General features: G+C 50.0%; 2 protein-coding genes across 5 annotated transcripts in view; one reads left to right on the top strand and one right to left on the bottom strand.

Moving 5' to 3' along the window:
* Window positions 1-6: 6 nt before the first annotated feature.
* On the top strand, window positions 7-7,583 carry HOPX (HOP homeobox). 3 transcript variants are annotated; one of them, XM_008635631.2, is made up of 3 exons: window positions 7-104; window positions 4,689-4,864; window positions 7,156-7,583. In XM_008635631.2, the coding sequence occupies exons 2-3, from the start codon at window positions 4,721-4,723 to the stop codon at window positions 7,231-7,233; spliced, it is 222 nt and encodes a 73-aa protein (XP_008633853.1). In that variant the 5' UTR covers window positions 7-104; window positions 4,689-4,720; the 3' UTR covers window positions 7,234-7,583. The 3 variants fall into 3 exon arrangements, with proteins under 3 accessions (XP_008633853.1, XP_017592338.1, XP_017592339.1); XM_017736849.1 differs by lacking the exon at window positions 7-104 and adding an exon at window positions 4,324-4,423; XM_017736850.1 differs by lacking the exon at window positions 7-104 and adding an exon at window positions 4,434-4,525.
* A 236-nt stretch (window positions 7,584-7,819) lies between these two features.
* The window catches only part of THEGL (theg spermatid protein-like), a 9,902-nt gene continuing 7,881 nt past the window's right edge, over window positions 7,820-9,840 (bottom strand). For both annotated transcript variants that reach the window (XM_017736847.1, XM_017736848.1), the window contains one exon: window positions 7,820-9,500. In XM_017736847.1, coding sequence (XP_017592336.1) covers window positions 9,386-9,500 — 115 coding nt within the window. In that variant the 3' untranslated portion in view covers window positions 7,820-9,385. The remainder of the gene's footprint in view (window positions 9,501-9,840) is intronic.

The following is a 9,840-nucleotide window of genomic DNA, read 5'->3' as shown; positions in this document are numbered from 1 at the left end:
TTTTCAGGTCCCCGCCTGTCACACACACACGCAGATACTTAAGCAGTCACCCAAGGACCTGCGGGGTTCTTGTTTTACACACTTCTGGGCCCTGCCAGCTCCAGGTAAGGACAGGCTTTGAGCTGGGGGTGCTGGGGTGGGTTTGCAGTTGGGCATGAGGGGATGGAGGGAGGAGCTGCCCTGTTAATGCTGATGCTGAGGAGGTCGGAGCTGCACCCAGCAGGGCAGGAAGGCTCATGCCCGGGGCAGACAGAAGGGCACGCAGGCAGGAGAGACCCCAGGCAGGGGCCACCACGGGGTCCTGCCTCTGCTACAGCAGCTGCTGCGCTCCTGTTTGCTTTGTTCCCATCCGATATTATCTTCTAAAAGACTGGACGGGTAGTTTACAGGATGCGTGACAGGTGTTTTTTCCTTATTTATGGCAGGGCCCGGTTTATTTTTAAAGCCTCTGTCCCACCTTATCCTGTGCACCATGCTGGCTGATGTTATCCACAGCACCACACAGCAGGCAGCCGAGCAAAGCTCAGGACAGGACATGGCTCTGCAGCAGAGCAAGGGAGGATAAGAGGGCTCGTTTGCATTGAGAACTGCTATTTTGATCCCTGCAGTGGCAGGAAATAGCTGCAAGCTAAAACCAGATGCAGATGCCTCCAGTCACATCCCAGCCCTGACAGTGGGAGCACTGGGAAAGGGGTCAAGAAGCCCAGCAGAGGCTATGGGGCACCATCAGCTTGGCAGGAGCTACCGCTCAGAGAGATTTCTAGGGGCTTCGGGTGCAGTAAATCGTTAGAAAGCTGCGCAGCCAGCCAGCTATTGTGACTACTGTTCAGAAAAGCAGAGCTGAGCAAACAGAGATCATGTCTTTTCTGGAAAAGTGGCAGACTTCTGCCAGGATAGTAAATGCTGACTGCACTAGCAGTGCTGGGCAAGCATGCTGGGAGACAGAGTGATGTCCTCTCCCATTTCAGGCCGGAGCTAGGTGTCCTGCTAGTAACCCCCAGGATGTCTCTGGGGAGCTGAGTGCAGCCACAGGACATGGGCACAGTACTATATATTTATAATAAGACTTTCTCTTGCTGCAATTTGTGTCCATCAGCCATTACCTTTTGTCTGCTCCCTCCAAAATGGCCCTGAGGTGCATTTTAATGCCCTATCAGGCACACTAAGAGCACCAGGTGCTGTCACATAGACAGCAATGCTGGTTGGAGCTGCCCACAGCCCAGGCAACCGCTGAACCACTTGCAAGCTTCTGCTCTCACACTGCTCCACCTAAAACCAAAATAGTCAGAGCCAAGCGTGAGTTCCCCAGGGGTCTTTAGCTTGACACATAGGACAGAGCAGGTGTGGTAGTTTCACTGTGACAGTGCATCTGGCATTGTCATTTCTGCCTAGCTGAGTAAACCCCAGCTGAATGACAACTGCAGCCCCACAGCCTTTCTGAATGGCTAGCATTCCTTGCACGGCAAAAGCAATTTTTTTTCAACACTGTCAAAAATTTAAGAGGAAAAAAGCAGTGAGAAGTGGTGATTTTCAGCAGCTAAGCCAAACAGCTGTGAGTCTCCATATTTCTACCAGGCTTAAAGAAATGTGAGACAGTCACCTTTCCTGTACAGGGGAGAGATCCTGGACAGTCTGAAGGCCAGGCTGCAGGCCTAGGCTGAAATGAGGCTCCATTTTTTTCAACACTGTCAAAAATTTAAGAGGAAAAAAGCAGTGAGAAGTGGTGATTTTCAGCAGCTAAGCCAAACAGCTGTGAGTCTCCATATTTCTACCAGGCTTAAAGAAATGTGAGACAGTCACCTTTCCTGTACAGGGGAGAGATCCTGGACAGTCTGAAGGCCAGGCTGCAGGCCTAGGCTGAAATGAGGCTCCATTTAAGTAGTGGGCGGGTGACTAGTGGTCTCCGTAGGGCCAGTCAGGTCATATTCCCCCAATTTTTAGCACCTAGGATGTGCCAAGTGCTAGAGGCCATATGCTGCACAGGGGCCACATGGCTCCTGAAAGCCTCTAGGACCTAGTGGAGTGATGTGGGGAGACCTGCAAAGCCCTCCAGGCGCCCCAGGGTTTTTGCCTTTTCCTGAAACCCATCTCGCAACCTTGAGAGGTAAAAACTGTTCTCCTTCCAGAGCAGGGGTAGAGGGGACACAAAGAAAAGCCATCGGGTATCACATCCCACATGTTGGGGCACCCTGAGCTGCCAGCAGGTAGAAGATACTGTGTCCTGCGGGGAAATGCCTCAGGAACCTAGAGATAATCAGAAGCAGAAATAGCTGTGCAGGTGAAACATGAAAGCTGAAGCCTGTGTTCCCTATGCAAATCCATGCACACACATCAAGGTACATTAATGCAGCAGGCTGCAAACAATGATTTATGAACTGCCAAGTCATGTTCCTGCTGGTGGCCTGGGCTAGATGCATGATCTGGAGGTGATGAGGAGCCCTTTTTTGGCTGGGCTTTCTATGAGAAGGGCAGGTGGCTCAGTGGTGTGCTGATAGAGGAGGACAGGCATGACCTGTGGCCTGAGCTTGGCCTCATTTGCATTGTGACCTCGTGGAGAGCCTGGCAGCCACAGTGCTGGAGAGCAGCACCTCAGTTGCAGGGGTCCTCCTTGTACCCCTGCATCTTTTCCAGAGGTCTCCAAACACCTAAGGTAGGTGAGCAGCATTCAGCAGACTTCTACTACCTCACGTGCACGAGGAACTGAATTATGTCTGCCCCGTTCCTATATCGATGCTTCTGAACTGAGCTGACCCCAGGAAAACCAGGCAGCTGCAACGCTCTGCAGACAAGGCCAGCTTGGCTTGCAGTACCTGGGGTTAAAGATGGTCTTTCCCCAGTCCATCCCGGGTTGGTGGATGATAGTGTCTACCAGCACTTCATCACGCTCAGAGGTGCTCCAGAGTTACACAACCACTGAGTTACAATGAGTATTTACCAAGTGACTCAAGCAGAGTGGGCTGTTTCACAACCAGCCCTGGTCTATTTATAAGCCCCTACTCAAATGCCAGAGGACTCTTTTATTAGTCAAAGCACTTTCTGCAGAGGAGACTCAGGGGGATCTTTGCTTTATGAGGTAAAGTTCAAAGAGGAGGATCTCTCCAGCCTCTCGCTAAGCCTGGCTCTTTGCAAGCTGCAAGACAGTTTTGAAGCTTACCTCCATCCTGGCAATTCTGTCAGCAAGTGGAAGTCCTGAGGCACTCAATACCCCAGCGTACCTTAAGGTGGGTTATCAGTCAACCAAGAAAGCAGTTGGGTTTAAACCTATGCAGTAGGAGTGCAGCATTATGGATGTTCCGGGGTTATATCCCAGAGCCAAAGGGAAGGAGAAGCTGGACTGCAATGTGGAGGCAGGCCAGGTCTGCAGCAGATGGCCCACAGAAGTCCCGAGGTGGGCAAAGGGCTCCTGGCAGCACTGGAGAGCCAGCAACACCAACCAGCCAACCTGACAGAGACGGGCCGGGCAACTGGGACAGCAGGAGAGCAGATCAAGAAAGGCCACATTTTTGCAACCAGCTCCTCCCCTGCCAATACCCCACAGCCTGGTTTCGGAAACACCACAGTGATTCAGCATCAAGGGACGTGTGCATGCTGTGTGGGGACAGTGCCTCGTGTTTTAGTTGACTGAATTGGCAAGCTTGACCCTCTGTCACGTGGAAACAAACTTGGAACCCAGCAGAGGAGAGGTGTGGGACATACCCAAGATGCACCTGTTTTGCTTGTGCTTTTGGGCCAAATCTTCCAGAGATTGTGCAAAGCACAAGTGGGACAAATGTTACTCTGGAGCAAAACATGGGCTTCTTGCTGCTGCCATTGCTGGGAGCACCTAGCACTGACCACAGGCAGAGGCAGCAAGTGCCTGAGCAACTAACATACACTGGGTACAGTCGTCGAGGACTGACCCCTCACTTATACACCAAAACCCAACCAACCAGTGATGCTCAGGAACAACAGGACTAACTGTTTATGCCCATGTGTGGTAACGTTAAATATTACTTAAAACAATGCAGCTTACCGTCTCATGGCCAGCCACACTGCTAAAGAGAAGGACCAGGACACTGACCAGGAGGGGAAATAGAGTGGTTGCTGGGTCAAAGACCATGCTCCCAGAAGATCTTGTATTCTCTGTTTTGTGATTCCTTTGCACAAACTTGCCTGATCACTGGGAAATAGGGACAAAAAAACCAAAAACCCACGAGGCTAGATGCCAGATATTGTCCCTTCACCGAGAGGACAAATAATTTTTTAAACTAATATCTTTAAATTAACCCCCTGAACATGCCCATTTCTGTGACATCACTCCTAAGTGACGCCCAGGCCTAAATACGGCTGTAAACAGGAATCGTTCCCATGGGAGTCACACTGGCTATAAATACAGCAACAGGGGAGCGCTGAGCAGCCTGCAGCTTCCTGCCAGCTGAGGATGGTGAGGCAGCTCAGAGCTGGGCACTGCTGGCGTGCGGTCTCTGCACTGAGGAAACTGAGACAGGAGTTGCTGGGGGGCTGCCCCTCCCAGCTGAGTTCCCTGGCATGTCTTTGGGAAGGGAGTTGAGCCCTGCTGCAGCCAGAGGCCACGGCAGGGGGGGGAGGGAGGCTGGTGGGGACACGGATTGCAAATCTGGGGCTCAGCAACTGTGGCCCCACTGGTGGCCACTCCCAGCTTGAGCAATGACACCGGCCCCTCTCTGCAGTGCCTGGCCCCATAGCCCTGCCCCAGGAGGAGATGGCCATGGAAAAGCCAGTGATTCCCACTGAGGAGCAGCTGGAGATCCTGGAGTACCACTTCTGCAAGGTGAACAAGCATCCTGACCCCACCACGCTGTGCCTCATCGCGGCGGAGACCGGGCTCTCTGAGGAGCAGACTCTGGTGAGTGTATGTCCCTCATCCCTCCCCTGGCACCAGCCCCACTCCCCCTGCATGCCTCTGTGCCCCACATCTCCTGCCTCTCCTGTCCTGGTCTCTCTATCATACACCTGCACCCGTCTGTCCCCTGCACAGGCTTCCTACAGCAGTCCCTGCCCCTCTCATGATGCCCCCACACTGCCTGCACTCCTCTGTGCCCCGTGTGCTCCCTGCCTGCACTCCCTGGATCACTGTGCATCCTGCGTACTCCTCACTGCGCCTACAAGTCTCTTCTGCACCTCTGCAAACCCCAGCACACCCCTAACTCCACACTGCACCCATAGAGCTCTAATGCAACACAGCACCTCCCTGTACCCCACATCCTTCCTGCAACCCACGTGTTTCTGCTCCTGAATGTACAGCCCGTGCATGCTGCTCTTCCAAACCATTTCTGATAGTCCTGGATGCACAAACTACTGCTGGCTTTAAGGTCTGAAGAAACTACTGTCATTTTAAAACAGACAGAGGATAGATGCAACTCCTGCAGGATGTGATGTGGGACATGCTCAGGCTCTGCACCCTCTGCCTCAGCGTCCCTAAGCCCAGATGTCAGGCAAGTCTGTCAGCCTCTCCAGGAGACATAGAAGCCTCCAAATACCCCTCCACAGGGACAGGCTGCCCCTGTCTGGGAATTCCACCAAGCCCTGTGCTCCACCTGGCTACCTGCAGGCTACCATGGGCTTTAGAAGCAAACAGCTTCTTCCCAGTTCCTTCAGGTGGCAGTGCAGCTCACTGTGACGCAGGTGTCTACTAGACCCATAGCATTTATGGGTATAGAAAAGAAATCCAACCCACTGGAAAAGTTAACAGCAGTTTGCAGAGAGCTGCCAAGCCTGGCTCTCCCTCAGCAAAGCCAAAGGGATATAGAAGCCGAGCAGGCAATGTCAGCATTTAGCCTGTCCCAGGGAAAGATGCTGGGACAGCATCCATTGCACTGATAGTCCTCGGCTGGCGTGGATTGTGCTTTAGTGACAGGCAGGTATCAATCACTGCTTGTTTGAGGCAGCAAGGAGGCAGTACCCCTAAAATACCTTCTTCTCCATAGAAATGGCACTGTTCCTTTTTTTTTTCCTACAGCAAGTTGTAAACACAGGCCATATACACCCAAGGCACCTCTTTAGATGTCTTAAAATCTTCCCTGATAGCCATCTTTTTCCACTAGTCTAGAGTGCTCCGAGAGATCTGAAGATGAAGGTCATGTTAGGGACAGGATCAAGACTGGGGTGGTGAGCTGCAAAGTGCCTGCATTGCATAGAACACAGGGAGTCATTGCTCCTGACATCTGGAGAGCTTTATCGTCTAGAAATAGTAGCCATTTTAATAAAAAATTAAGTAACAATGAGATGCAAAGAGGAGATGGTGGTTTAGGACAGAAAGTGAAATTTTTGGGAGGAGGCTAGGCTGTCAGTCTTCTGACTGGATGTGGTCAAAGGCAGCGTGAGTGCGAGAGACACTTGTAGAGAGCACCGAGCTTGTATCATTACGGACCATAATAGCTTCAAAAATAGCCATGAACAAATATAGCAACAAAATGAGCTGCAACAAAAGGAATCACAGGCACATTGCCAAACAAAAGGCTAAGCTGTGCTTCCGGCACATGACTTATATCTCTTTTCTTACTTTTCTTCTTAGGTAGATACATTTTAACTATTTTTAATTTTGTCTGTGTTGAAGTGGAATCAGCAGCTCTTGGAATGGGCTTGCAGATGCTAAGTTACTACAGACATAGTGCTAAGTTACTCCTAACATAGACATGCATATTGCCTGAAGACCAAGACAATTTTTAAACAATTTAAAAAATATATTTGTTCTTAAATTTGTTGAGTGCCACCTCTCATGCTTTCTGAAACAGGTGAGCTTTTGATTCCTGTCAGTTTTGGACCTGCAAGTGATTGTTTCAGATACATTTTATTTTAAACAGACACCATCCAGCTCCTTAGCCAGTCTGTTACTCTGTTTGCAAGAAAAACCTGGACTCACGGCAGTAAGGACTTACCCATGCTTGTCAAGGTCTGAAGTGAGCAAAAGAAATGAATTGGAAAGAGGTGCAGACGTAGGTTAAAAGACCGTTCGGTCAGGAGCGACTGTCCTGCTGCCTGTACTGCCCGGGAACAGCACCTTGCTACAAGGCAGCAGCACCAGGAGTTCCCCTCACGTGGTCCCACGTGCTGACCACATCTGCACCTTGAGCAAAGTTATTCGGAGGCTTCACTCAGCCCAGTGCACTCAACCTCTGTTTTGTTCTTTCTCTCCAGAAATGGTTCAAGCAGCGCCTGGCAGAGTGGAGGAAGTCTGAAGGGCTGCCCTCAGAAAGCGGGTCTGTCAGGGACTAGAGGATGCTGCTCCAATCCCCTTGCCTCTTATAAATGATGGTGAAGCTCTTCAGAGTGGGTTTCCTTGGGGTTCTTCTGTTGCAATAGGTTTTGCGATACAAATACTCTGCTATTTAACATAAGTTTTATTTAACATGTACATAACCAGAAAAAATCCCATTTTATATATATGTATATACATGTGTGTATACAACTTTTGATGGCTGATAACCTGTCTAGTGATTCCAACCCATTAACAGCAGCTGCACAGGAAAATGCAATTTCATGCCCTTGTCCCAGGCTTGCAGGAAATTTGCCATGATGTATGTTCAAATATAGAAGGAAGAAATAAAGATTCCTTTTCCTTACAATCCTCAGAAGCAAAGTATGTGTGCTAGCTTTAAGGTACAGATCATCCAGAGAGTAGGACATCTGGAAAACCAGGTATGTTGTTCAGGTGACCTGGTTTGGCTCAACATGCCTGAATCAGCTCTGGATACTGGCAAACCAAGTGCCTAGACCATAATCAGACCAAGCGAAGCACCCCTTGAATGCCTTTTTTTACCTTTCTGTTAAAGGTCACTAAAGAGAAAGAACGCGTGGCTTGTTTTGGGATTTTTCCCAGTGCAATAATAAGTTTTTTGATGAGAGGAGCTGTGTTGTCCCTGCTCGTGCTCCCTGCCCCCATGACAGGAGGCGGACTCCTTCCTCTGGAAGGGCAGCATTTCTCCCAGGCAGCCTCAGTGGGCACTGTGGGTTTCCCCTCTTGCCACAGGGACAGCCATGGGCAGCCTCGTCTCCTAAGGCACCTGTGGGTCCATGCATGGCAGCCCACACAGCCCCACACATACCCTAACTGCCAGGGTGGCAGAGGCTGGTGGTGCTGGGGTTCCCCCACAGGGTAGGGGCTTTAGGGGAAGACCCCAGTCTCCTCCTGGCCATTCTCAAGCCTGAGGAATGCAGTTGCACTGGGCCTCTTGCACAAAGTCCAAACTCTCATCCATCCTGGCATAGGGCAATGTCTGCTCTAAAAATAACCAGCACCATTGCCCAGTGACCCTACCTTGTTCAAAAGCCTTCAAAAGTCCTCTGCTTAGTGGATTATTGAATCAATTAATGGATCCTCTGATTAATCCCCTTCTGGTTTGTGGTCACCTGCCCTCTACTCCTTTGGAAGGAGAACCATCTTAACACAGGGAAGATTAAAATACATTGGCTCTGAAACTGCCATATGCTTTCATTTGTGGCTTTTTTCTCTTCCTAGTGAGCATCTCTCTTGCCTCAGTATCTCCAGCCTGTCACCAGTGGTTCGGCAGCCAGTGCAAAACACACCGACCTTGTAGGAAACAGATAAAAGCATTCTCCCTTATGCCATGCCCCAAACAGGCTGTGTTGTTCCCCTGCAATCCAGCTGCCAAAGTGATTCACCCACAGACCCAGCTGGAGCTCAGAATTTGTTCTGCAGACTCTGGCATCAATACCTGTTTTCTGCTTAGCCCTTGCAATGTGCCTTCTCTCTTACTCTGAGGGGAAATCTGCTTTTTTGAGTTAGGCTCCAAAAATCCCAATGCAGAACTCTCTTATTTTGTCTGGGGTCACACAACTGAGTATCTGAACCACACAGATTTAACCCAGCTATGTAACTGGGTCTGCTTGTTCTCCAGGCATTTGAGAAAACAGGCCCCAAATCCAAGCCAATTCAACATACATTGTAGCCTTTTGTATATCTACTTCTGTCACAAGCACAAAACTTCTGGGTGTCAGGAGATGTTTAACTTCAGCAAAAATTTTTGAACCCAAATTCAGGAGTTGTGTTGCATCAGCTTACTGCATGCTCTTGGGTTTGGTTTGCCACACTTCCCTGCATGAAAGGACAGTTCCTTCCCCCAGCAGTTGTTTTGTTACATCTTAAACTATTACAGCAAAACAATCAAGAGAGAAACTTCAGACATAACCCATCCTAGGGAGAGAATCTTCCCACATTTGGTCAAATTCTGTTAATTTTCCCTGAAGACTAATCTTAAGGAATGATGATTTTATTTGAATTCCCAGAAAGTGTTACTGCTGAGTGCTGCCTCTGTGCTCTGTTCAAGTAGATTTTCCAGCCATTGCACAGAGAGAGTGATGTTCAAGGGGTGATGTGGGCAGCTGGCAGGAGCATTTCTGAGGGAGCTTAGCGCAGAATTGGTTGAGCTAGTTCTTGGAGCCGCTGAGAACAAGCTGCCTTCAAAGCAGCCTCCTTCACTCTGAATGCATCTGGGTTGTATGCAGTCAAGCCCACACGAGGTCTGGAGGAGAGAGGGTAGGGATGGTCAATCCTGACTGGAGCAAGGCCAGCTGTCAGCTGCCTGCCAGCTCCCACACCTTCACCTATGCCTGCCCTTCCCTGTCAAGGGAGGACAAAAGGCATCACACCTCCACTGTTGTTGTCAGGAGAGGGACATCTCTCACAGCTGCTACAGCCAGGCATTCCCTCACCCTCTGTGAATCCTCCCCAGCACATCCTGCAGACTGGGCTGAGGTCAGCTGCAACGTGCTGGGCAACATGAATGTTATACACTCTGCCCTTTGTCAGCTGGTTGATTTTTATAACTGCAATTAATAAGAAGTCCCAAACAGTAATTCCTG

Source organism: Corvus brachyrhynchos, unplaced genomic scaffold, assembly GCF_000691975.1.
Source record: "Corvus brachyrhynchos isolate BGI_N302 unplaced genomic scaffold, ASM69197v1 scaffold175, whole genome shotgun sequence".
Classification (NCBI taxonomy): Eukaryota; Metazoa; Chordata; class Aves; order Passeriformes; family Corvidae; genus Corvus; species Corvus brachyrhynchos.
The sequence above is the reverse complement of the archived record's forward strand: the minus strand, read 5'-3'. Positions and strand labels throughout refer to the sequence as shown.